Source organism: Hippopotamus amphibius, chromosome 12 (assembly GCF_030028045.1).
Source record: "Hippopotamus amphibius kiboko isolate mHipAmp2 chromosome 12, mHipAmp2.hap2, whole genome shotgun sequence".
NCBI classification, from domain to species: Eukaryota; Metazoa; Chordata; class Mammalia; order Artiodactyla; family Hippopotamidae; genus Hippopotamus; species Hippopotamus amphibius.
The window spans coordinates 26278898-26305986 of record NC_080197.1 but is presented as its reverse complement, the minus strand read 5'-3'; the positions used below and the strand labels follow the sequence as shown (position 1 = coordinate 26305986).

The 27089-nt window shown below is 49.3% G+C and overlaps 1 protein-coding gene across 1 annotated transcript; it reads right to left on the bottom strand.

Moving 5' to 3' along the window:
- Nucleotides 1-2167: 2167 nt before the first annotated feature.
- SNTA1 (syntrophin alpha 1) lies at nucleotides 2168-26721 on the bottom strand. Its single transcript, XM_057701494.1, has 8 exons — nucleotides 26292-26721; nucleotides 23420-23605; nucleotides 9170-9374; nucleotides 6200-6407; nucleotides 5922-6052; nucleotides 3791-3987; nucleotides 2890-3077; nucleotides 2168-2796 (listed from the first exon to the last, which is right to left on the bottom strand). The coding sequence occupies exons 1-8, from the start codon at nucleotides 26599-26601 to the stop codon at nucleotides 2704-2706; spliced, it is 1518 nt and encodes a 505-aa protein (XP_057557477.1). The 5' UTR covers nucleotides 26602-26721; the 3' UTR covers nucleotides 2168-2703.
- Between the last annotated feature and the right edge of the window lie 368 nt (nucleotides 26722-27089).

The window sequence follows — 27089 nt, the reverse complement described above, 5'->3', positions numbered from 1 at the left end:
ATCCTGGGCTCCAGAAGGAAAAACAGAAAGTAGACCTGAGCCCAACTACAGCTTGGACCAAAGCCACCCAGCCAAGCCCAACTTCTAACAGTCAAACTGCAGTCAACACGCAGCCCCAGAAGCATGAGAATAAACGCTTGTTGCTGTGGCCACGGAGTTTGGGATTGTTTTGGTCCACAGCATTATTGCAGAAGTAGCTGGTGTTTAGCATGCTCCTTCAGAAAGATATCAGCTTCAGGTGTCCTCCTGAGAGAAACCTGCCCTCATCCCCAGAGCAGGTCAGGTCCCCGCTGGCCTCTCTGGTATTTCTATGCATCTACCCAATCAGAATCACACCTTTGACTGTGAGAGCTTCTGCTGAATTTATTTCCCCTGTGCATGGGGACCTGTCAGTCTTGCTCCCAGCAAATCAGCTCCTGGCCCCAAGGATTAGCACAGAGTAGGTGTGCACTATCTATTTCTCGAATGAACAGTGGATTGATGGATGGGTGGGCAGATTGAGGTGGGCAAAGCTGGAATATCTCTGCTTACCTGCATTTCCTCAGGTTTCTAGAACCAGCTCTGGTTCTGGCTTATTACATGAATCCATGTGGGCCTCAGTTTCCTCATGTGGGACCTCAATTAGAACTGCTTAGTCTAATACAGTAGCTACTAACCATATGTGGCTACAGAGCATGTGATATGCAGGTAGTGTGAATGAGGAACTGAACTTAATTCCACTCTAATTAATTTTAATTTAAAAACTTATACTCAATTCAGTTATTGGGAAACTTTAGTATATTTGGAAATACTCGATTATGTGAACCTAATTTTTTCAGCTGTAAATTTTATGAAATCTAAATACCAATCAAAAGTTTCCAATGAAACTTTGGCAACTGAATAGAGATGTGCTGTAGGTATAAAATACACACCAGATTTCAAAGGCTTAGTATGAGAAAAAGAATATAAAACATTTCACTAATGAATTTTTATATTATGTGTTGAAGTGATAACATTTTAGATCTAGTGGGTTAAACTATATTATGAAAATTATTTTCATCTATTTTTTTCTTCCTTTTTAAAATATGGCTATTAGAAAATTGGTAATTACATATGTGGCTTGTATTATATTTCTAATGGATAGTACAGGGCCAGAAAGTCTCTAAGGTGAACAAGGGCTCTGAAGTCAGAAAGACCTAGTTTGAATCCAAGCTCAGACACTTCATAGCTGTGTGACTTTGGGCAAGTCACCCTCCCCGTCTCAGTCCCATTTTCTTACCTGTGAAATGGAGATTGTCGTGCCTACCACACAAGTATGTGGTGAGGATCCAAAGAAGAAATGTATGCACACTGCTTGGCTGATAGCAAGCATTCTCTAAATGTAAGCTATCATTCCTATCATCACGGTGATTTTCTGGACAACCCAAGCAAGTAGGCTCATATGCAGCCAGCTGCGTGGTATGGATTCCAAAGAAACATTCCACGAAGCACACTCCAAGCATCCTCCCTTCTACAGGAAACGGGCCAGAGGCTCTCTATGATGGTTTTAAAATAGGTCCACAAATTCTTTGACATTCCTCTCTTCAAGACATGGATCCCAACTCCCCTCCCCTTGAGTGTGGGCTGGGATTAGTGACTCACAGTGAATAGAATAAAGCAAAAGTGACAGTATGTGACATCCAAGACTGGGTGGTAAGAGGCACTGTGGATTCCTCTTGGTTCTCTCTTCTGTGTCACTCACTCTGGGGGATGCCAGCCGCCTTGTCATGAGCACACACAAGCAGCCCTATAATTAGATCCATGTGGTGAGGAACTAGGCCTTCCTGCCAACAGCCATGAGTGAGAAATATTGGAAACAGATTTGCTAGCCCCAGTCAAGCCTTCAGATGAGTGCAGCTGACACCTTAACTATAATCTCATGAGAGACTCTGAGACAAGAACAGCTTAGCCCCTCTCAAATTCCTAATCCACAGAACTTGAAAGATAATAAATGTTTATTGTTTTAAGCTGCTGAATTTTGGAGTCATTTGTTCTGCAATAGTAGATAACCAATCGACTCTTTTGGCCCTATGGTTACAGGTCTGCTCTTCTCTAGGAAAAGGGGCTCCAGTCCTGGGTCTGGTCCTTTTTGGGACCACAGGGGTCACCACAGGACCCACAAGCCAAGGCACAAACCACAGACACTGGGCCAGGCTGCCTCTGTGTTCACAGGCTGTTTATTTATCCAAGAGTAAGGAGGAGAGAGAGAGGATGAAGAGAAAAACCAGATGCCCCAAGGCGGTGGAGCTGAGGGGAGAAATGAACAGAAAGGCTCCTCCTCTTTCTCTTGCCACGGACCCCTGGGAACTCCAGCTTCAGGTGGGGCCTCTGGGGACAGTTTGGGGGCCCCTACAAGGCCCGGCAGTTGTTAGCTGGGGTCGGGATCCCCACAGAGGCAGGTCCCAGGCTCGGAATGGCTTCTGTGTACACGAAATATCTCTCCACAAAAGGCACTGGTGGGGGGGGGGGGGGCAGCAGGGAGGCTACCCCATCCCTGGCAGGATCCACTGGGCCCTGAGTCTGGGTCCCAGTCCCCAAGACTATCCCAGACTCCCTCAGGGGCTGGGTCTCTGCATCCTTTCCTCTCCTTTCCCTCAGCCTAGTGGTAAGCAGGCAATCAGCGGAGGGCCAGGTCAGGCCATTTGGTGGACACCCCCGCTTCAGGGCTTATGCATCTGAAGACCTCTAGGCTAAGAGCCCCAGACGGGTGACTTTGGCCGAGAGGAAGGAGTGGATGATGAAGACCATTGTTTTGGGGCACGAATGCAGGTCCAGCTGCTGCAGAGTGGATGGAGAGAAGGGTCAGGAGCCCCAGCCAGCCTGGGCTCCAGGAGAGCGTCACCCCCCGCTCCACATACCCCCTCCACTCACAATCTCTCCTTCGGCGCCCCCGAAGTCCAGGAAAAGGAGACTGGCACCATCGTCTGAGGACATCTGCAGCTTCTCAAAGGGTTGTCGGAGCAGCACAGCTCGGGCCGCCCCTGGCTCAGCCGCCCACAGTGTGAAGCCTTTGTCAATGTGCACAGAGAGGCTGCAAGGACGGCCGTTCCACGTGCAGGCTGCAGGGAGGGCGTGGGCACCAGCACAGCGACACCTCAGAGACCACAAGCTCTACCTCCAACCCCCACTGCCAGCTCCAAAAGCGGGAGTTGAATGCCACCAGGGGTGGGAGGCTCCCTGTCAATGCCATTTGTACACCCACCCTGTATAGAGTCACCCACACTCTGAAATACAGAAGGATGAGCAGACAGAAAACCTATACCCCACTGCCAGCCCCACTGCCAGCAGCACCAAAGGTGGAGAGGGGGAGCTTCAACTCTGCCTTGGACAGGAGGCCCACTCCCTATAAAGGCATCAGCAGACCCACCAAGCATGGCCTTTGGAGACCTTAGAGGCCTGCAGACTTGCCCAGTTAAATGTGAATTTCAGATAAGCAGTGGGTCATTTGAACATACTTAGACTAAAAACTTATTTGTTGTTTACCTGAAATTCAAATCTAAGTGAGTGCCCTGTGTTTTTTCTGGCAGCCCTACTCCAAGTGCCATCTCTCATATCCTCACCAGCAGAGTCACAAAGCTGGGACAAGAAAACCCCCAGGAAAAGAGTCTCACTACCTACCAGGGCACCCGCACATCCAAAACAGAGGGCCCTCAGAGACCCCAAATCCCACGCTCTCTCCCCCTCCTGAAGCACCCTAAAGAAGGAGACTTGAACGCCCCTAGGGATAAGAGGCTCATTACCAGAAAGGCACTCCTAGATCCACCCAGCCCACCTGTCGAGACCTCCTGCACACCCTCAGCGGCCCGGTGACAGCCATCCACCAGCTGGCGGGTCCAGGCAGCCAGCTCCTGCGGTGACTCCACGCTGAACAGGTGAGTGTCCACACCGTGGCGCGTGCCCGTGCGCAGGGCAAAAGAGAGCTCTGCATCGTAGGGCACCGCGCCCTTGGAGGGGCCTGCGTGCACCAGCCTGGGGGCAGGGGGCAGAGGGCTACGCATGAGGCCTCAGGCAGCAGGGAAGTAGTTCTGGGCCAGGGGGGCGGTGACCTGGGAAGGGACCCTGGGAAGAACAGGACTTCCAGGCGGCCCCTGACTGACTCACAGGAGACCATCTCCTGCTGCTTTCCCCTCTGCCCCCTCAGCTCCAGCCGTTCCGGTGTCGTCACACACCAAGCACACTCCTGTCTCAGTAGCTCTGCTGTTCCCTCTGCCGAGCACGCGCTTCCCTGATTATCTGCACTGCTCCCTCCCTCACTTCCTTCAGACCTTTGCTCAAACGCCGTCTCCTCTGAGAAGCCTTCCCTGACCTCTCTGTCTAAAACGGTACCCCTCCCTATCACTCACTAGCCTTCCTTTTCTTTATGGTGCCAGAAGTTATAATTACTTTATACTGTTTCAGTTGCCTTTTGATTGTCTTTTTCCCTGGAATATCACCTAGGGTACAGATTTTTGTCTAATGGTTCACCACTATATTCCCAGCAACTAAAACAATGCCTGGCATATAGTAGGTGCTCAGTAAACATTTGTGGCCTGAATTAATGAATCACTTGATTAGGCAGACAGTTCATGACAGCAGGCTCCTGACATGTGTGCCAGAGCCCAGAGTGAGGAGACATGGACAACATGGGCCCAGACCCTGCAGCTTGACTCTCACTTGCTGTGTAACCTTGGGCAGTTCCCTACCCCTCTCTGAGCAGCAGACCCCAGAGTTCTGTCCCTCAGCCTTCTTTGCTCCTAACTCCACAGACTTCCTCTCATAGCTTCATTCCCCATTGGAGCTGCTTCTGATACCCAGTCCCCCACTTTGCAGCCCTCAGCTACAGACCCACAAGCCCCCAAGTTTCCTACCCAAGCTCCCTACCTGTTCCCCGCACACTCTGTACTCAATTCGGCATCTTGCTCTAACCTCCTCCGGGTTGGCACTCCCACCCCCAGTCCACTGCCTACCCAGACACAAGTGCCAAACCTCCCATTCATCCATTCATCTGGACACCTCCCTCACCCTCCCCATCTGGCAAGTACTAAGCCCAGTTAATTTTACCACCCATGTGTTTTCCAATGCAAATGCGGCCTTTCTTTTCCATCTGCTGCCTCCACCCACCTCTACCATCCCTCCTGCTTAACTGCTCCCATCCCCCTCCTCCTGTGTATTTTCCACGTGGCAGCCATGCGGATTCTTTTAAAACCCAACCCAAAGAGCCACCTCACTCCCAGGCTATAAAACTCTTCAAGTCTGCCATAGCTCTTAAGATAAGGCTAATATTCCTTAACCAGGCAATAGAGGATCTGCAAGATCAGGCCCTGCCAACTTCCTGCCTCATTTCTCTCCCTTTTCTGCAGAGATTCTACACACTGGTCATAGCCCACTCATAGCTCCATGAACGTGTGAGAGCCCTTCATGCCTCTCTGTACCTTTGACTATGTTGTTCCCTCTGTGTGAGATGCTTCTCCACCCTTTCTTAAATAGCAAACTTCTACTCATCTGTCAAAGGCCAGCTCAAATGTCACCTTCTGCCTGAAGCCTATCCCCCAGGCCAGGTAGAGTTAAGTGGTTCCTACAACTCTGCATTGTAAAGGCTGTTTCTGGGTCAGCCTCCCCTGCCAGGCTAGGTACTCCCTGAGGGCAGAGACTCTGGGGACTCTTTGTCACCTGAACCACGCAGCACAAGGTTTGGCAGAGCAGGCAGCAATGAATAAGTGAGTGGTGGGACCACATATCCTTCTGTTCTGTGTCCCCCTTTTACAGATGAGGAAACCAGGGCCCAGACAGGGCAGAGACTTCCTTCAGGCCACCTCGGGAATAACTCAGGGCAGGATGGGGCTGGAGTCCCCATCTTTGGAGGCCCATCTGCATTACCCCCCCAAGCTCAGGTGGGACACCCAGTCCTGCCAGTCCACAGATACCTGGTAGTGATGAGTGGGGCAGTACGGGCCGGCTGGCTCAGGGCCTCACGGGTCTGGGGGAGACAGCAGTAGAGGAGCAGCTCCTTTTCAGTCAGCAGAGCCAAGGTGGGTGCTGTGCCCCCACTGGGCAGCTGCAGGGAGCAAGGCAGCAGTGAGGAGGGACGGGGAGGGGAGAGGTCAGAGGGCCAAGATGGGGTCAAGCAGTGAGGGTCAGGGATTGGGGCCAGATCCAGGAGAGGGGAAGGGAGGGGAGGATAGGTCCAGGGCCCGGCAGGCACCTGCTCAGTCAGCCAACCGATCTGCTTGATGTCCTGGCTCCCAGCTGTGCTGGTGGCTGACAGCAGTGCCTGCAGCTCGTCCTTGACCCAGGGCATCAGGGTGTTGACCTGGGCTTGGATGGCAGCCACCCATGACCTGGCGCTAGCCTCATCCTTAGCCCTCAGGAAGAGGGTGTCCCGGCCATCTGCTGAACAGATCTCCAGATACCTGCAGGTACAAATGAGGCGGAGAGGAGGGCCCATCCACTGGGCAGCAGATGCCCAACCCTGAAATCTGGCCCAAGAAACCCCTTCTACTGCAAAACCAGAAGCAACCACAGGGGATGTCCGTGAGAGAACCAGCAGCGACACTCACTGCGGGGTTCCAGCCACAGTTGTTGGAGCCGCGTGGGGCTCCTCTATCTTATCTCTCTTACCTCGGGATAAGAGACTATCACACTCACTCACACACACACACACACACACACACACACACACAGAGGCATGTATAGGGGGAAGGTTTCGGGGAGGTACAAGAGGAGTTAGTGACAGGGAGAGGACTTTCAAATGTTTTGTGGGACATTAAAGATTCACTCCCCTTTGGCTTTTCCGTAACCAGTGAAGTGGGGCAGAAACTGGAGAACGGCTTACACACATCATTCCACTCACACATCATTCCAGTGCCCTTCCCTCTGCCTTCCTCTACTACAGAGCTCCCTTGCAGTGGGCGCTGGCCGGGGACCTGGTTCTGACCGATGAGAGAGAGAACTCTGGGGAGGGTGCCCCTTCCCAAATGAAAGGTAAAGCATTCCTAGCTGTGGTAGTTAGTTTCCAAAGGTGGCCTCCACCAAATGCATCCCTCCCTATACACACAGTGCACCTCTCTCATCAAGAGGTCGAGCTTATTTCTCCTCTCGTTGGCCCTGTGACTTGGTTTGACACATAAAATGTGGCAGAAGTGCCATTCCGGCATGCCCAAGCCATCATGAAACCCAGCTACCCCGAGGCCACCCGAGAGGGAGAACTAGCTAGCCACATAGAAAGGTCATACTGAACGAGCAATGCTTAGCCAGCCCCTAGCTGTTCCAACCACCCAAGCTGAGGCAGCGGGCACGTGAGTGAAGCGCCACCTTGGACTTCCAGCCGCAGCAGCTACCACGTGGAACAGAAGCACTAGCCAGTTAAGCCAGCCCAGGTTACAGAATTGTGAAAAATAATAAACTGTTATCTTCTAAGTCACCAAATTTTAGGATGGCTTGTTATGCAGCAATAGAACAAAATACTGGGAGAAAAGTTCCTTTGTCCTTTGCCTTCATCCTGTCTGGAATATGGACACATGCTTGGAGGTGCAAGCACCACTCTGCTTCCAAGAAGAAGAAAATCCACAATAAAGATGGCAGAAGGGGAATTCCCTGGCAGTCCAGTGGTTAGGACTCCATGCTGTCACTGCCAAGGGTCCTGGTTCAATCCCTGGTCAGGATCCCTGGCCACACAGCTCAGTCAAAAAAAAATTTTTTTTAATTTAAAAAGATGGCAGAATAAGAAGCTGGAAGACTGATGTCTTGAGGGCATTCTTGAGCAGCAATAGCAGCCAAAACAGCTGACTGCTGGACTTTTTTTTAAACATGTGGAAAAATTAAATCCTCATTTATTAAGCCATTTCTTGTTGGGATTTCTGACACTTGCAGCCCAGTGTAATCCTAACACCAAGTAAAATTTCAAAATATTTTTCATTACATTTTGGTTACTAGATTGGGTTCCTTTAAGTGGGATGTTGGGCTGGTATAGAACCCCAGTTATATTCAAGTTACACATATACATATACGAATATTCACACAAACACATGTGCACAAATCTACACCTCTGTCTGTGCAAATGCTCACATATACACACAAACACTTGCATTTACATGCCATCTATATGTACACACACGTAGAAATACATGTACACACATGCTTCGGGTGATGTCTGGGATCAGGCTGGGAACCACAATTAACCTAAAGTTCTAAGAGTCTCAGGAAGGACAGATACCACCTCACCTTCACCCAACACGAAAGGGCCCTTCAGGGGAGCACCTGCAAGTGACCTGTGAATCACTAGTTCTTGCCTCATGGGGGCAGCCTGGGGCTGGAGCATCAAGTAGGGCCAGGAGAACTAGATGCTGAAAATTAATCAGCCCTCTGGGCCCACGCTGGGCACTGGCCTGGCTTGAACCTCGGCTGTCACTCGGACTGACAGCACAAGCCTTTTATGCCCACCCCATATATACACCACCCCAAGACTGCACACCCCATTTGGTCAACATAGACTGCATTCACCACCACCATCACTCAGGCACCTGAAGCTTCTGAAGCAAAGAGGGCTACCTGGAAGAGGCAAGCTCCTTCCCTTCCTGGTTGTGTGATCTTGGGCAGGTTATTTCCATTCTCTGTCCTCATCTACAAAATGGGGGTGAAGTAATAGGACTTTGCTCATAGGGTTGCTGTGAGAGTTAAATTAAACTGTGTATGAGAAACACTCAGTAATGTTGGCTGGTGCCAGTCTTAACGTCAGTGTTAAGGGCTGCACACATGTGAGGGATGGTAACCTTCCATGGCCCTGGCATGAATGTTACCAGACGTCTCAGAATGTCAGCAGAGTTGGAAGAGACTTGAGGGGATCACTGAGTCTGATATTCTTGTTTCACAAAGGGGAATCTAAAGGTTAATGAAGAAAAGGGACTAGTTCAAGGAGAACCAAGACTGGAATCCAGGGTTCCCACGCAGACCAATTTCCTCCTCAGATGTGAACTGCCCAGAGGAAGAAGAGAGAAACAAAGCATACCACCATCCCCATAACTTCACTCTTGCATCCGTTCAACAAATATTTCTTAAGCGCCTACTACCTTCGGGCATTGTGCTTGTCACTTGCAACACAAGGGAGTCTTTCCTTTGGCCCCACCAACAAACACGAGGGCATGTCTGTCTGAGTTGCCCCCTATGCCAGGCTTACCTGGTCTCCGGGTCAGTGGGGGTACACCTCCTTGAGACATATGCCATCTTCAAGGACATGCGTTTGGCATCACGGAGGTCCCGGGGTGGGGGGCCAGGGGAGGAAGGCTGCCGCTGAAGGGGTGAGGCAGGAGGTGAGTCCCAGCCAACCGAGTTCCCGCTGGCAGAGTTCTTGAAATATGGTGAGACCTCTTTCATGTACTTGACTGGTTAGGGGAGAGGTCAGCAGTTACCACTGTGACATGGGCTCCCACGTAGCACACATCACAATTATCACTAATTCATTAAAAGTTTAATTTATGTCCATTATCACTCTCCTCCTCTAGGCTAAAGTCCCTGACAGGGCAGCATCGTAGAAAATTCTGGATGCATGCCAACATGCATTCTCACTTTTTCCCTGGTTCATAGACCAAAGGCCACCTGGAAGAAAGACTACATTTCCCAGCTTCCTTTGCAGCTAGGTGTGGCCACATGGCTAAGTTCTAACCACGTAAGTTTAAGTGTTTAGGGTTCCAGGGTGGCTGCTTAAAGGGAATGGGCAGCAGCTGCAGCAAGGCAGTGATAGAGCACCAAGACGGGAGTCAGGAGATGGGACTGCTCTGCCACTGTCCCATTGTTTGCCTCTATCTCTTCAGTCTTCTCATCTGCAAAAAAGGAAGGGTTGCATGAGATAGCCCTATGGTGGAAGCTGCTAATTTTCCTCCAAAATAGTGATAACCTGGACTTCCCTGGTGGCACAGTGCTTAAGAATCCATCTGCCAATGCAGGGGACACGGGTTCGATCCCTGGTCCAGAAAGATCCCACATACCATGGAGCAACTACTGAGCTCACGCTCTAGAGCCCGTGAGCCACAACTACTGAGCCCACGTGCCACAACTACTGAAGCCCACATGCCTAGAGCCTATGCTCCACAGCAAAAGAAGCCACAGCACTGAGAAGCCTGTACACCACAACAAAGAGTAGCCCATTCCCCACAACTAGAGAAAGCCCACACGTGGCAATGAAGATCCAATGCAGCCAAAAATAAAAATAAATAAATAAATAAATAATATTTTTAAAAAATAGTGATAATCTTCCAACTTAAGACTTCATTTTCTAGGTTCCCTTGCTGTAAGTGCCCATGTGACCAAGTCTGGCCAATAAGATGAGAGCAGAAGAGATGTGTGCAGCTACCAAGTTCTGCCCATTAGAGAGAGGGGCACGCCCTTCCTTTCCCTGTCTTTTCCCTTGACAAGTTGAGCTGGCTAGAACACAGCCTGGTGGGGCACCATCTTGACCAGGAGAACATGAGCCACACTCGAAAAGGCTGACTAACAAACAGAAATAAATGGGTGCTGACACTTTGGAGATGCCATGTCAGATTTGAACTGTTACCTAAGAAAGCAAGGAGCTTCTATTACATTTAAGCCATAGTATTTTATGGGGATCTGGTTACCTTAGCACAACTTGTACCCTAACCCAAATATAGATGTCTAGGGGCACACTTAGCTCTGACCAATCATCACTGAATGGGTATAGTGGACTCCTTCCAGAATACCATTGTCCAACAGAGACAATGATTTCTATGATTATGAAAATGTTCTCTATATACATGGTCCAATACAGTAGCCACTAGCCACATGTAGCTATTGAGTACTTGCAATGTGGCTGGTACAAAATTCAGAGGAACTGAACTTTTTATTGAGTTCCTCTGCCTAACTGACATATAAAGTCATGTTCTGATATGTGATCCTGCCCTCCTGGCTATGCTAGCTGGACCAGGGGTTAACACCTGACCCCTACTAGGTTACCCAAATTGAGACTGTCGAGAGATCCTAGACTAGTGTCTTGAACACACTTGAATGCTATAGGGGCAACCACCTTCTGCTGCAAGGACAGAGAAAAGGAGAGTTTGTTTATAGGGAGAGAAAATCAGTGGAGATGTATGTTGAGAGACAGAGGGAAAGCCCTGCCAGGCATCTGCTAATGTTCTGGTTTCTGATACTCCTTTAAAAAGTTGGGCTGCCATCCCAACAGGAGTTATGATATTTGCAACCAAAAGAGTCTTGTTTGGGGCCTGGATTCCATGCCTTTTGAGAAAAGGAAGATGTCACTAACAAAGGGCAGCTAGAAGTGAAAGGCAACACGATGACAGGGCTGATCTGAGAAGAGCTTGGTGGGAGCAGAGATTCAGAGACAAGTCAGTTTTCTTGAGCACCTACCATGTGCCAGGTGTTGGACTGGCCCTAGGTAGGAATGGGATGGTAAACATGTGACACTTGCACTGTACCACTTCTTTATCCCTTGCTCAAGGAAGACATCACAAATCAATCATAGCATTTATTGATCATCTCCCATCAATTAAAGCTGATTGCTAATAAAACATTTTGGCATTCTTGCTCTATCAATTAGTTGAGTTTGGCTGCAAACAATAGAATATATAATAACAGTGCCTTAAGCAATAAAGATATTCATGATTTCATGTAACAAGAGGTCTAGAGGAAGGCAATTTCAGGATTGGTTCAGTGGCTCAATGACATTGGATCCTGGATAGGCATCCCTGCCATTCTCTTGGCCTTCCTCTCATGACCACAGGATGGCTGCAACAGGCTCAAGCCCATCATTCCTTACATGACAAAACCCAAAGCAGGAAGGAAGGAGACAGGCAGAAAAGAGCTGTCTCCTCACACCTCCATCTTATCAGAGGTAAATAGTTCCATGAAGCCTTATATCTCATTGGCCTGACTGGGCTGCATGCCGACTTCTAACACAATCATTAGTAAGAGGGAATAGTCATGATTGATTCAGACCAATCACAATTCAGCCTCTGGGGCTAAGCATATTCCCACCCAATTAAATCAGGCTCTGGTAGCATGGAAGATGGGGAAATGGTTGGAAGGCAGGCAATCAATAGTGTCTGCCACATCTGTCCCAACATCTGGACTCTTTCCAATTCTGATGAGCAGCAGTCTCGTCTCTGAAATGAGCTACTAGGAGAACAGTGTGTAGGTCAAGGTCGTTAAAAGTCTTGTCCAAGCACTGGTATCTCTTCCCTCAGCCAGGCTGTCCCCTCTGCTGCCCTACTGAAGGGTGCCTATGCCTGCTAGCCCTTGGGCAGCCTCCCTTCCGCTCCTCTCAGGCACTCGTACCCCCATGGCCATCTGGCTTGCTAGGCATCTGACATCTGCAGTCAAGGCCCAGTTAGTATGCTCTGCCTGTGAGCAGGCAGACCAGGAAGGGGTGGGGAAGCAGTTCTTGGCCCAGCTCCTTGGAAGAACCAGATAAGAAGCTATTTCTGTCGCAGGAGACTGCCCCTGAGGCTCAGATAGGATCCAAGGCAAATAGGGGTGAAAGAGAGAGGGAGTTATAAGCCCTATTGGGGTTGAAAGAGAAATTACGTTGAAAACAAGAGCAGATTTGAGAGAACTAAGCCTAAGTCTGAAGATTAGGAACTAAGACTAAAAATGACTCTTCCTCACCATCACAGCAATGAGTCACTCCAGGACTATGATTCAAGGGGTGATGGAGGTGGGACACATCACAGCCTACCTGGCAGCCAAACCATTCCCCTACTTTTTTCGCCTTGTTAACAGAACACTGAGCCCTGGCTGGGCTTCTCCCCAACCCAGGGGGGAAATACTGATTGGTCAAAGCAAATCATGATCATTCTATCCCTCTTGCTTGCGATTGGCTTAGAAAGGGGCAGATGATACAGTTCTGTCCAATGAGCTGTGAGGGAAAATATACTCCCTTCCCTTCCTCTCCTCTAGCCTTTAGAAGTTGCTGGGAGGGGGGAGTTGGTCCTAAAGCAATGATAGTCACTTTGACCACAGGATTGGGGTCCACACATTGAGGATGGTGAGGCCTTAAATTAATCTACCCTGGAGCCATGCTGACTTTAGGTATTCTGGAAGAAAACATATTTTCTTCAATGTTTAAACCTATTTGAATTGGGTTCCTGTTAATTGTAGACAAAAGCATCCTAATACAGCACCCACCCATCCCCCACCTCCACTCAGGGTGCAACTGATCTCTCTCTCTACTATAATTAACTACGCCACTCTGCTCCCCGACTGAAAGCCGTGCCCTGGCTCCCTGCACCCTTCACCCAACTGCAAGGCTCTCCAGGACCTGGGCCCTGCCTACCTCACTGGTTTCACCTCCTGCTGCATCCCCAATCTCACCCTCTAATCCAATCATACTGGCCTCCTCAGAGCTCTCAGAAGCTGTAGGAGCTCCCAAATGCCTTTAAAAATGCAGTTCCCCTGCAAAGAATGCCCTTAGCACATGGTTTGGAGACAGGCACTCTAGGATTTGAATTCCAGCTCTGTCCAGCTGTGTGACCATAGACAAGGTAATTCACCTCTCTGGCCCTCAATTTGCATAACAATGTCTACCTCAAAGAGACATCAGAATTAAATGAGATGATGTAAAACATGTGGCACAGACTCTGCTCACACTTAGAACTCTGCTGTGATTTTGTGTGCTGGGACTGTCTCTCTCACCAGTATGGGAGCTCCTACAGGACAGAAACAGGGCTTGATTCGAACCCAGAGTCAGGGTTCCATGAATGGAGAAATGAACACTAGGGCAGGATAGGTTCGTTTAGCAGGAGGGAGAAGGTGCTGCAGCCCAGGAGGTCCCGGCTCAGCTCAGACAACTCGCCTCAAGGAAACCTTCCCAGAGGCCCACTCTGGACCCTCCACACCCATCACGTCTACAGTCTCCTATACCCCATTTCCCTATGCGTCCATGTGGGAGTCTGTGTCCTCCTCCAGGCTAAGACACGGTGAGGGCAGGGACCTCAACTGACTCGTCTCTGTATCCCTAGAATCCAGCAGGAATCTCCGATGCTACATGATCAGCAAATGAACATTTGTCAGCTTGGAAGCCAGAGAAACTGCTAGAGGCCCTGCTCACCCAGGCCATCCTGGAAGTGGGTCCTCCTCCTCTCCCACAGGAACATGCTATAAATGGACAGCACACCAGCTGTGAAATGCAAACAGGGCTTGCATTTCACAAACCAATGGGCCTGTCCCAGAGTGGGGGTGGGGGCCTGAGGGCCCCGGAGTGTGGCCATAAATAGTCCAGCTCTAAGGCCTCCTCCCTGCTCTGATTTCTGCCTGAGTCACCCAACCAGGCAGGGTGGGGCTGCCCAAAGGCAGTAGTCTGGAGAGCAGAGGGCAGGACCATGGTCCTGTGGCCAGCATTCTTGAGACTCCAAGGATAGACCCAACTGGTGTCCACACCCTCCGCAGCCAAACCTCTGGCCCAGGAGCCTGGTAAAGCAGTGATATGTGGGCCCTTCCTCCTCAGGGAAGTTGAAACAGACACACATACAGGACACCCTGCCCCTTCCAGAGGGCCCAATTCCGACTCCGCCAAGGAGAGAAGCCAGCCCTGACACCAAGGAACCAGGAATAGATTCCACTAGAAACACAAGGAACAGGGAGTTCCCTGATGGCCTAGTGGTCACGATTCCGAGCTTTCACTACTGTGGCCCATGGACTGGGTTCAATCCCTTCCCTGGTTGGGCAACTGAGATCCTGCAAGCCATGTGGCATGGCCAGATGGGAGGAAGGAAGGAAGGAAGGAAGGAAGGAAGGAAGAAGAGGGAGGAAGGAAGGGAGGGAGGGAGAGAGAGAAAAAGAGAGAAAGAAAGAAAGAAAGAAAGAAAGAAAGAGAGAGAGAGAGAGAGAGAGGGAGGGAGGGAGGGAGGGAGGGAGGAAGGAAGAAAGAAAGGAAGGAAGGAAGGAAGGAAGGAAGGAAGGAAGGAAGGAAGAAAGAAAGGAAGGAAGGAAGGAAGGAAAAGAAAGAAAAAGAAAGAAAGAAAGGAAGGAAGGAAGGAAGGAAGGAGGAAAGAAAGAAAGAAAGAAAGAAAGAAAGAAAGAAAGAAAGAAAGAAAGAAAGAAAGAAAGAAAGAAAGAAAGAAAGAAAGAAAGAAAGAAAAAGAAAGAAAGGAAGGAAGGAAGGAAGGAAGGAAGGAAGGAAGGAAGGAAGGAAGGAAAGAAAGAAAGAAAGAAAGAAAGAAAGAAAGAAAGAAAGAAAGAAAGAAAGAAAGAAAGAAAGAAAGAAAAGAAAAGAAAAGAAAAGAAAAGAAAAGAAAAGAAAAGAAAAGAAAAGAAAAGAAAAGAAAAGAAAAGAAAGGAAGAAAAAGGAAGGAAGGAAGGAAGGAAGGAAGGAAGGAAGGAAGGAAGGAAGGAAGGACAGGGACAAGGCAGGACCATTTACCTGGCCCAGGACAATTGGGAGGGAACATATGTGTTGCAGAGAGAAAGGGGTGCATCCATTCCGGTTCAGCACAGTATCCACAGTACTTAACCTAGGGCTCAATAAATGTTTGTGACTGTCTTGGCTTTGAGTCTTGGCTAAAGCCTGTCCTCTAAATTCAAGCTGTTCCTTGTCTGTTCAGTGGGTGGTCACTTACTTGCCCCTGCCTGAAATTACATGATCTATCCATTTGCTTACTAGTCTACAGCACCTCTCCTCTAACTAAAATGTCAGTTCCATGAGGGCAGGTACATGTTTTCTTGTTTATTAGGGTATCCCCAGCATCTAGAATAGTTCCAGCTAATCAATAAATAAGAAATGCATTAAATAAACGAATATAGACAAGCCTGGGGCTTCTCAGGCTGGAGACAATGTTGAACTAGAGTGAGGCAGGCTTGGGTTTAACTTCCTTGCTCTGTGACCTTGGACAAGTGACTTGACTTCTGTGGGCCTCTATTTCTTCATCTTTATAATGGGAGTGAAATATATCTACCTCCTAGCATACTGAGATTCAATACTTGTAAAGCACTTTGCCCTGCCTGGCATAGAATAGGTCTTCAATAAATAGTAGTGTGGTTATTATTTCTGCTGCTATTCTTAGTATGACAGTGTAAGGGGATGAGCACGGGATGTGGAGACAGACAGATGTGGAGACTATCTGGCCTTGGCAAGTCCGAAGGTCTCTCTGAGCCTCAGTTCGCTTGCCTATGTAATTGGCACTGATATGTCAGCTCCCTGAGTAAGGCTTTGTGAGGATTCAAGTCCAGGCTACCCACCTGCCCACCCAGGATGATGTGGAGAGGACTTGGCATTCCAACAGACTCTGGAAGGGATGACCTTGAGGTCCTGCTGGTCCAGCAAGGTTGGACTATAAATAGTTCCCAGCCACTGGCAGGCCCTGCAGCAGAGCTGCCTGGATTGTCACACTCTGAGACATAAAAGCTCACCTTCCACACCCTTCTGAAGCAGAGGGGGCACCGTCAATCAAGATCCTAAAAGTACATGAACCCTTCGAACTTGCAATACCCTTTGCAGGAATCCCCTTCAGATAAATGTTCACAGGTGCACGTAGGGGTCACAGCACCATTGTCTATGGGGCAAGATGCTAGGAACAACTTGAATCCCATGAGTAAGGGATGCTAAATACAAGACGTGAGCTCCCTGACTGGCAGACCACACAGTCTTGTTCACGGCTATATCCCCAGTGCCTACATTGAGTCTTGGCATAGAGCAGGGGCTCAGTAAATGTTTGTGAAATGAATGTCTGAATCCCAATAATGGGATATTATGCAACCATTAAAGAGAATAAAACAGAACTACAGGGACTTCCCTGGTGGTCCAGTGGTTAAGAATCCGCCTTCCAATGCAGGAGATGTGGGTTCAATCCCTGGTTGGGGAACTAAGATCCCACATGCCATGGGGCAACTAAGCCTGTATGCCACAACTACTGAGCCTGCACGCCCTGGAGCTCACATGCCACAACTAGAGAGCCCATGTGCCGCAGTTACTGAGCCCACGCTCTGAAGCCTGCATGCCACCACAAGAGAGAAGCCCACGTGCCCCAACAAAAGATCCCACATGCTGCAATGAAGATCCCACATGCCTCAACTAAGACCTGACGCAGCCAAATTAATTAATTAATTTTAAAAAAACAGAAATACATGTGCTAAGTTTGAAAGATGTCCTCAACTTGTTCAATGATAAGAACAAATATGGAAATTTTTGTCCAGAAGTGTGTGAAAATATTAGCCATGGGTAATATTACTCTATGAGAAGATAATTGCTTTACATTCTCCTGGGTTTTTTTTTTTTAATTAAGCGTATATTACTTTCTATATTTTTTAAAACTCTATTTTTCAAAATATACCACCAGGGTCAGGGGAAGGGGTGGCAGGTGCCATATCAGGCTGTGAAGGTGGCAAGAAGAAGCCCCTGAAGCAGCCCAAGAAGCAAGCAAGGAGATGGATGAGGAGGATAAGGCATTCGAGCAGAAACAGAAGGAGGACCAGAAGAAACTTGAGGAGCTAAAAGCGAAGGCCGCAGGGAAAGGCCCCCTGGCCATAAGTAGAATTAAGAAATCTGGCAAAAAGCAAGCTGTTCCTTGTGCCTGAGGCAATGGGGATCCTTAATTCCATTCCTGTTTAAGCATCTGCATTCTCTGCCCTAACAACTCTTGCCACTGATAGCTAGAATGAAGTGTTGTCTTGGAACCTATTGTACATTTAAGAATAAACTTTTCCAAAAAAAAAAAAAAAACCACCACATTCCAAACCATCTTAGCCAGGATTCAAAGGTAAGGCCCTCATCAAATCAGGAAGCCTACTAGGATCTTAGTAATGGGAGAAAGAAGCACTTATTGAGCACCTACTATATACCAAGCATGAAAGCTTGAATCTCACTAATACATCTTCACCTAATCACACCAACTTAATGAAACCAATCCATTGTTAAACTGTCCTATTTAACAGTTGAATAAATGAAATAAACTAAGCCTCATGGGTGACATGACTCACAGTGTAGCGTAAACATTTAAGAATATGGGTTTTGACATCTAACAGATCTGACCTCAGAGTCCGTTCCTGCCCCTGGGTGACCTTGGGCAAATGGCTTCACCTCTCTGAGTTTCAGTGTTCTCATCTGTACAATGGGATGAATAATGTACCTTGAATCATAGGGGTGGTTTTGAGGATCCAACGAGATAAAACACGGAAGGTACTCAGCACAGTATCCAGCACATTGTAGGTGCTCAATAAACAGCAGACATACCATCACTATTATTAACATTCTTACATTATCGTTTCCTCCACCACCACTAGCAGCCAGGCTCACATAGCTAATTGAGGCCAAAACCTTCCTCCAGAGTCCCACAAGCATTTTAATCAAAGATCTGGGGAACAAGCCAGGACTGGATGAAGCCAAGTTTTGTCTGTGGGGAATCACATGGCTCTAAGCCCTGTGTGTGTGCAGCCAAACTAATGTTTTCCTGAGAACAGTGATTAAAACAACAGGTCTTTGCAGCCATAGGAGGACTGGACGGGGGCTCCATTCATGCCTCTGTTCCCAGGACAGGAGTTCCTCAGGCGCCTTTCGGGCACAGCATCACTCGGCTAAGCCAAATGGGGTGGCCTCAAATTAGCTGCATCCATTAATAACATCCCATTTTTGATGGTGGTGATGTACTGAGCCAAATTTCAGGCAGGACACCTGGCAGTGTCCATCTCCCAGAGGACAAGCTGGCAGGGGCCTGGCCTTGGAGTTCAGAGGACCCACAATGGAAAACTCTCAGGAGTCAGTCAAGTCCAGCTTGAGCCTTGAGCCCCATCTTAAACATTTAGGAAAGTCAACTACAATTGAGGTGGTTAAAGGCAAAGTAGAAAGGGTCAGGGATGTCCCCTAGGGATCATTCCCCCCCAAACTCACCAATGTGCTGGGCTTGGTGCCAGGTCTGGGGCTCTAAGACAAACTATACGTGATTCTTGCCTGCAGAGACCTTCAAGTTTACTGGAGAAAAAAAACACTGCTGCTGATGTGATGGTGATAAAGGTTGACACTTATTGAACACTTACCGTGTGGAAGACATTGTACCATAAACTTCAAATGCATTGTCTCATCCTAATGAATAGCAAATAAAGTAAATGAGTCCCTACTAATGCTCACTGGTCTCAGCATATTACATGCACTACTTTTTAATCTTGCAAGCAACCATGAGAGGTAGGGTAGGTATTATCCAAGGCAGAGTCAATAGTGGCCTCTGCAATCAGACAGACCTAGGTTTGAATTCTGAGTCTGCCAAATTCTTAGTTGTATGACTTGAAGAAAGTTATTGATTCTTAACAGATCTTGGTGACTTCGTAAAACGAGGAGTATAGGAATTCCTACTATTCTCTGTGTCTTTTATGTACATACTACCCTGTGTCTGTATCTTTCAAAAGCCTGATCTTTATGTGGGGTTGAACCTTCTCGACTTTGTACAAAGTACTCAAACTGACTTCATTCATTTTTGTCTTTTAGTATTATTTTTTAATGCATCACAGGCTCCCTGTTGTCCCTGTCTTGCCAGCCTCGCTGGGGGTGAGGGGAGGGGAGGCATTTGGCTGTCCCTCCCTTGTCCCCCAGGCCTGGTCTCCAAGGGCTCAGGCTGGCCCTGGCTCCAGATCTGCGCACACAATGGGCCTCTCTAAGCAGCAGACAGAGGCGTGTTGGCTGCAAGCTTGGGCCCAGACTCTGGTCACAAACACACCCCTGCAGCTGAGAATAGGCTCAAGATACCTCACTGAAGAAAATCTGATCCAGAAAGCAGGCTGGGGTTGCTGAGACCCAGTTGAGCCCATGAATTAGGGTTCTGGCTCGTAACCACAGTTGGCCAATGACATCTTTCCTTTTAGGATGTTCTTGGGGAGCTCTGTACCCATCAAGCCCCAGACCTCAGGAAAGATGCCCTGCCAAGTTCACATCCAAAGGATAGACCATGGCCCCTTGGAGGTGGCCTTAGAAGTGGGATGGGGGCAGGAAAGTTCTGAACAATGTGATCAGTGATTGGGTGCTAAGGAGGAACCTAGGCCCAGAGAGGCTTCCAAGAGCTCTGGCTCCAGACTGGGGCAGCTGCCCCATCTCCACAAACTCCCCCAAATCTCAAGGACCAGCCACAACCCTACATCCTAGCTCCCTCATGTCTTCCAGGCTTTTCAGATCACCCGTGTGATTCAAAGGTTGTTGACCCCAGTGCTCACCCCGACCTGTTCACTGCCTTGGGTGGAATTATCTCCTATAAGCCTGCTAGAAAGCCGCTCAGAGAGAGACTTCAACTAGGAAAAAGCTGGGAAAAAACTAACAAGAAGCCTATAACCTCAAAACTCTTCCTTTTATCCAAGCCTGCTTAGGACAAACCACCACCATCTCCTTCCTGTTCATGGCCCCAGCCTCCTTGCTGCCATTCTGCATCTACTGTTGCCTCCTGCCAAACCACGTTGATGCTATAAAGCCCAGAGCTGACCATGTGAGCACCTGCTGAAAACCCTTTAATGGCTGTTTCCCTCCAAATTCCTTTAGTCTGGCACTCAAGGCCCTGCAGGATCTATCAGTCTTTCTCTGCTCCCTTCCTCACACCTAGGCTCAGAGAAAGCTGAATTACTTCCCAGGCAATTCCCCAGGTAAGTCAAGTCCTTTCACCCCTTCACGGTTTTGCTCACACAGCTCCCCTTCCTGGAATGCCCTTTTCTCCACCCTATACCCACATCTGCTTATTGTTCATAAAATGCCAGAATCCCCACCTCCAGGAAGTCTTTCCTGACCCCCCAGAGAGAGGAGACCACTGCCTCCTCCAACCCCTGGGCAGACCCCATCTCAGCACCTATGACAGGATGGTGATCTGGTAGGTTTGCTCAGCTATCTGCCCCATGAGACTGAGAGTCCCCTTGAAACCACTGAGTAGAGTAGTATAAAGGGAGGAGAAGAGAAACAGAAAGCAGGAGAGGGCTCTCACCCAAAAGGGAGGATAAATACCAGAAGACTGTAAACAACTTTATGCCAAGAAATTTGACAACTTAGATGAAATGGACAAATTCCTTGCAAGACATAAACTACCAAAGTTCATTTAAGAAAAAAATAGATCATATAAATTGCCTTATTAAAGACATTAAAATCGGGAATTCCCTGGTGGTCCAGTGGTTAGGACTCCGCACTCTCACTGCAGGCGTCCAGGGTTTGATCCCTGGTCAGGGAACTAAGATCCGGTATGCCGCACGGTGTGGCCAAAAAATAAAACAAAACAAAACAACCACCTTTCTATAAAGGTAGCTTCCCTGGAGAATGCTACCAAACATTTAAGCAGGAAATAATACCAATTCTATATAAATGCTATGGGGCAGGAGGGGAGTTACTAACATTTACAGGGCGCCTACTATATGCCAAATCCTATGCTGGGCAAGAGGCAGGCCAGGCTCCACCCAGCAGCCTGGGGCAGAGTTTGCCAAGGAAAGATCTTGCCATATGAAAAGTCTTAGGGAACATAAATGCTGGAGACCCTCAGTCCTGGGATGGTACACATGTTATTTCTCTTCCCTATGCTATGTAAGTAGACACTGTGAATCAATTCCAGCTCCTTTCTGCTGAATCCAGATAAAACCTCCCAATCTTCCGAAATATGGAACTCCCAGTAGCCACCAAAGAAGCTAATACTCAAAATGAAAGCTGTTGGTCATCTCTGATCTAGCTTAACCCCAACAGATAAGAAAACTGAGGCCCAGAGGAGATGAGGGTCTTGCCCAAGACCAGATTAATTATAAAGCAGACAGGGTTTTAGATGCTGATTTTTAAGTAGTTTGTGTGGAGAAGATAGTGTTCATATTTTTGTCTCCCCCACTCAATGGTGGGCTCCTTCAGGGAGGGCCTGGGTCTGGTTTAGCTTCTGCCCCAATGCTCTGCACGTCAAGTACATAGTAGGTCTCTGGAAATGCTTCTTGGCTTTAGTGAGGAAGGAATGGAGTGAATGAGTCAGACAGAAAGCCTGGGTATTAGCCCTAAAACCAGGAGATGCTTCAAACGTCTCACACTCAAAGATGCTACCTTCTCAGAATGATCCACACTGAGAACCCAGATAGAGGCATTCTCTACCTAAAGATGAGGAGGTGAGGGGGACCTTGCTGTGGATTAGAAATGCACCTACTGTAGAAATTTTACCATTTTTGGACTAAACTTTCAAACAGCAGAGACTAAAAGAGCTTTTCAAGTCAACCAAAATATGACATTTTGATGAATTTCAACTGTTCAAACTGCATTACTGGCTATAAATATCAAAGTGATGAGGCATATGGGAGGGAAAGTCTCTTATATCCATATCATTTATGTGTGATCTTGTTATTCAACTTTGCTGTTAAAATGTGATTGATATATTTAAGCTTTTAGGGACCAATACTACAGAGTCAGCTTCAAGCACATATTTTTTAAATGCAACAGTAACATTTAAATAGATACACAGTACATTTAAATAGATAACAAAATGTAAATAAAATAAAACAAAATGAGAGAGAATTGAGGTCAGGGCCACGAAAATGCCAAACATCACCCAGGGATCCAGAGCCCGTTTGTTTCTGTGGCCTCTTGGACACCACTCTGGGGGCACAAAGGCAACCTATGTGGATCTGGGCCTGGGGCTCAGCTCAGCAGCTCCGCTGGCCATGGCGTTCTCGATCAGCCCCCGCCACCGCCCTGTGCCTGTTCTGGGCCGGGAGCCAAAGACACATTCCTCAGGCCCCCACGGCTTCCGCAACTGACAGAGTGGAGTTTGACGAAAGGGCTGAGCAAAGCAGAAACCCCCTGATAGAGCTGGCAAAAGGCAGAGGTGGGACCACCCCAGTAAGAGACTGTAACAACCTACGGGAAACTGAGGCCCTGAGAAAGCAAAGGTCTCATCTAAGACCACACAGTGAGGGGACAGTGGAGGGGAGCCACCAGGTTCCCCCCAAATTAATACTTCTCTCTGATCCTAGCTGGAAGTATTCAATGTCCTGCTACATAAAGGCCTAGTCCTCTCCCAAAGCAAGATGGGTCTCAGGGTTTTAGGGGCCCCTGGGTACTAGGAGAACTTAGAGTTGAGAGCTCCCCTGGCTCCTCAGGAAAGAATCTTAGCTGCCCCTTCCCCAGTCCCCACCCCTCTCCTCTCCTGAGTCACTTACTGGGTGGCAGATCCTACCTGCCACGAACCTTTGGTCCTATTTCCACAACCCAGTAAGGCAGAAGTTACATCCCTGCCATACAGTTGAGGAAACTAAGGCACAAGGAAATGAGATGACTCGTCCAAGGCTACAGAGCTAGGGAGTGGGAGAGAGAGAATGAAGTCCAGGTCTGCCTGGCTCTGGACGAGCTCTGTCCCCACCACCCTCGCTGCCTCAGATCCCCAAGTTCTGTTTCTATTTTCAACCCTGCCCACCTCCCAGCCCCCACTGCTTGAGGCTTGGGGAAGGTAGGGAAGAACTGAACACCCCTGGGGTCCCCAGTGCTTACCCTCCAGCACCACCTCTTTGCCTGTCTTCTTCAGGACTTGCACTGCCTCATCATGGGTGGCAGAGGAAAGGTCTTCCCCATTCACAGACAGGATGGCATCCCCCACGAAGAGGGCCTCCGTCTGGTCAGCTGCCAGGCCCTTGAAGATCTTGGAAATGAGAATAGGCATCTTGTTCTCTCGACCCCCTGTGCAGGCACAGAAAGAGGAAGAAACTGAGGTAGACGCTCCAACACTTGCAAGTCACATCAAGGCAAAATTATTTCTGAAGGTCTCCCGCTGTGTCCAACCCAGTGCTGGGAAACGTGGAGTGGCAAGTAAAGAGAATCTCAGAAAAGAGCCTTAGAAGTTTAGGACACTAATGATACTTATAAGTCATTTTCCAAATTTATAATGTTATAATGGATCTTTTGGTTAAATGCTTTGGGTGTTAACCAGTATTTGAGTAACTTACAAGGTACTTCAATAACTTTTTTTATTTTGGATTTCAAGCAATTTTCCCATAATGGGGGAACGCACTGATAGCCTTTAATCAAGAATAAAGATAGAAGTCACCTATTGCTATAGCCACAAAGGATCTCTTTAGCAATGAGAAAGCTTTACAACCTAGGACCCAAGCTAGAAGCTAAGGCCTTAAAGTCTAGAGATTTCAAAGCCTATCTGAATCGCATCTCTGATTTAAAAAAAACAAAACAAAACCATACCTAATACATTTTACCAGACTGCTTTATTTCTAAACTCTTGAATGTCCTTTTAAATTAAGAAACACTAATAACAGTTCACATTAGTTCCACATACCAAGTGCCAAGCACCATGCTAAATGCTTTCAATCTTGTCTCATTGCATCTTCACAACACCCCAATCACACAGGCATGCTCAGACTCCTATTGGGAAAATTGAAGTGTGGAGAGAAGCCCCTTGCCCAAGGTCACCCAGCTGGCTAGTGGCAAAGCCAGTATTTGAACCTAGGTCTCCTGGCTCCAGAACCAACACTCTTATCCCTACGGTAGACTGCAAGTCAGGCCCTCAGATATCACACTACTGTTCCATCCTCAAAGATGAGGAACAAGTGGCCTGGGTTATAATTCCAAGGTCATCCAACAAATTGGTGGCAGAAGTAGGACTAGAATGCCTCTCCAGATGCCCCCACAGGCCCAACAGTTTGCTTATTGCACCGCACAGAGCTGGAGGCCTAGGAAAGAAAGGAGTTTCTATTCATATCTATCTGCCCTCTTCTGCCTGAAATTAGGGACTTCAGTTCAGTCTGATGATCATTCCTGGATACCCTGGACTGGGCTGGACCCTAAAGGAAAGGTCACCATGGCAACAAGGAGCCCAGTCCCCATACATGAAAAATTGAATGGAGCTGGAATTCCCCCTGACACCTTCTAAAAGTACCTTTACTCCCACCTGGAAGTATGAAGCTAAGGAGTAACTTTATGTGACCTTGGAAAGTCTCCCTCCTCTCCAAGACTCAGTTTGTCTATCTGCAAAATGGAACTCTATATGAATTCTACGTTCCTTCCTGCTTTAACACATTGAGTGTACAATTTCTGGATTGATCTGTTACCCTATTCCATGCTGGAGTTTGAGGGCAAAACTGGCACCCACTCCCTGGCTTTCCCATTTCCCCCTTTTAGATCTATTTGGTTGGCTGCATGGAAGTTTGCCCTTCCATGGGGAAGAACAGACTCCTCTGGACACTGTCTAGTGGCCTGATAATTGAGGCTCAAACCCCAGCTCTGTCACTCACTCACTGTGTGATCCTAGGAAAATCATTTTTCTTTTTTGAGTCAGTTTCTTCACCTACTAAATGAGGATTGTGCTGCCTACCTTTTAGTACTTGTTGCCAGGATGAAGTGGATCATGAGCCTAGAGTACTGGGCACAGCACTTGGCCAAGTCATCACCATCCCCATCCCTTCAGGGGAGAATGGTGAACCCAGCAGCTGGGGTGTGCAGGGTTTTTAGCAGTAGGTTAGTTACTTTGGGAGTCTCTCCTGACCTCCACTGTCCTCTCATCTAACAGCAGTAATTATCCAGGCACCTACTATGTGTTGGCAGGGTGAGTACTTTGGACTCCTATTTTCATAGAAACATCCCAATTCTATCATTACCCTCATTATATAGTTGAGGAAACTGAGGTTCAGAGATGGGAAATGACTTGTCTAAGTTCACACAGCTGATTCTGGACTTCAGTCTGGGTTGCACCCTAAAGAAAGCTGCCAGTACTGGGGGCTGAGAGCCCATCTCAATCCTGTGCAAGGTGGAAATGCTCACATCAGGAATCTCAAACCCAGCTGTTAGGGCTCTTCACCTAGGTACACAGCCTTCCTAGGTCCTCAGATTTCTAGGTCCTTTCTGGCCCCCGGTCTGTGAGCCCAGCCCAGCTGGTGCCTCCACCTAATCTCCAATCTCCCCACCAGCCATGCTTCCTACTCCAGGCCTTACTCCTCCCTCCCACCTCGGTCGTGTCTTGAAGACTTCCCCCTTCCTGCCCTAGTGGCACCCCAGGCCTCCATCTCCTTTCTCCATCCTTTGCTCTCCTGGGGCCCCCTTGTTTTTGATGCCCATGCAACCCCTGAGAGTCAACCCGTCTCAGATCTCTTTATCTCCACACAGAACTCCCCACCCACGTGTCCTTGGTAGGCCCGCAACGCCCTCCACACCTGTGCCTCTGACTGAGACCTCAAAGCCCTCTCCGACCTTGGCGCTCCCGGTGCCCTCGGTTGCCTCCGTCCTCTCAGACGCCCTTACCCCCAGACAGAAGCCGTCCAACTCCACGTCCTCAATACGCTGCCAGCCCCCGCAATCCCTGCGCCCTCGGCTGGCCCACCGACACCACGCCCCGCGCCCTCGGTGCCCGCGCGCCCACCTTTGATGCTGATACCCAGCCCGCCGGCGTCGGCCTTGCGCACCGTCACGCGGCGCCGCTGGAGCAGCAGCGCCTCCGGCAGCAGCGGGGACGCGGCGCCCGGTTCGGCAGCGCCGTTGAGCTGCGCGGGCTCCGGCTCCCGCGGGGCACCGGGCTCCGGGCCGGGCTCGCCGTCGGCGGGGCTCACGGTCACGGCGTCCTCCTCTAGACTGAGCAGCACCCGCTGCCACCTCTCGCCTCCAGCCCCCGAGCCCGCCGCGGCGCGCAGTTCCAGCAGCCCGGTGCGCGGGGCGCGCCTGCCTGACGCCATGTTCGCCTCCGAGCCCCCGGGCCGCCGCGCTCGCCCTGCCTCGCAGTGCCCGGCCCGCTCCGGCCCAGCGCCCAGGGCGGAGGGCAGCGGGCGCCCGGCTGGGCCGGCCGCCACCCTACCCACGGCCGCTGGGGGTGGAGCCTCGAGGGGCTGGGCTCTCTCTGTGGGTGTGGCTAACGGCGAGGGGCGTGGCCACAGGCGGGCCAGAGCGGGGCTGGGGTGGGGTGCAGGAGCCGAAGGATACACTGCAGGACACCATGGGGGTGGGGTCATACGGGGGTCCCGGCGGGGCGCCGCGACTTAAGGCCAGGAACGGGTGCAGTGGGTGGGCGGGGCCATTGGGGGCGGAGCTTCGCGTCGGGGGCTGGACCCTAAGATCCTGTGGAGGAGACCGCGCTGCGCACGGCCGTCGAGGGCCCGGGGGCCGTAGCTCGCAGACGTGGGAGCGCAAGTGGAAGAGACAGAACCATGGATCCTGGTGCGAGGCT

What these genes read in the sequence shown, in the direction of transcription:
- SNTA1 (XM_057701494.1), bottom strand. Translation starts at nt 26,601, where the DNA reads ATGGCGTCAGGCAGGCGCGCCCCGCGCACCGGGCTGCTGGAACTGCGC. An exon ending in CAAAGAGGTGGTGCTGGAGG is followed by an intron (nt 9,375 to 23,419) that starts GTAAGCACTGGG and finishes TCCCCTAACCAG; the next exon opens with TCAAGTACATGAAAGAGGTC. An exon ending in TCGGTTGGCTGACTGAGCAG is followed by an intron (nt 6,053 to 6,199) that starts GTGCCTGCCGGG and finishes TGCTCCCTGCAG; the next exon opens with CTGCCCAGTGGGGGCACAGC.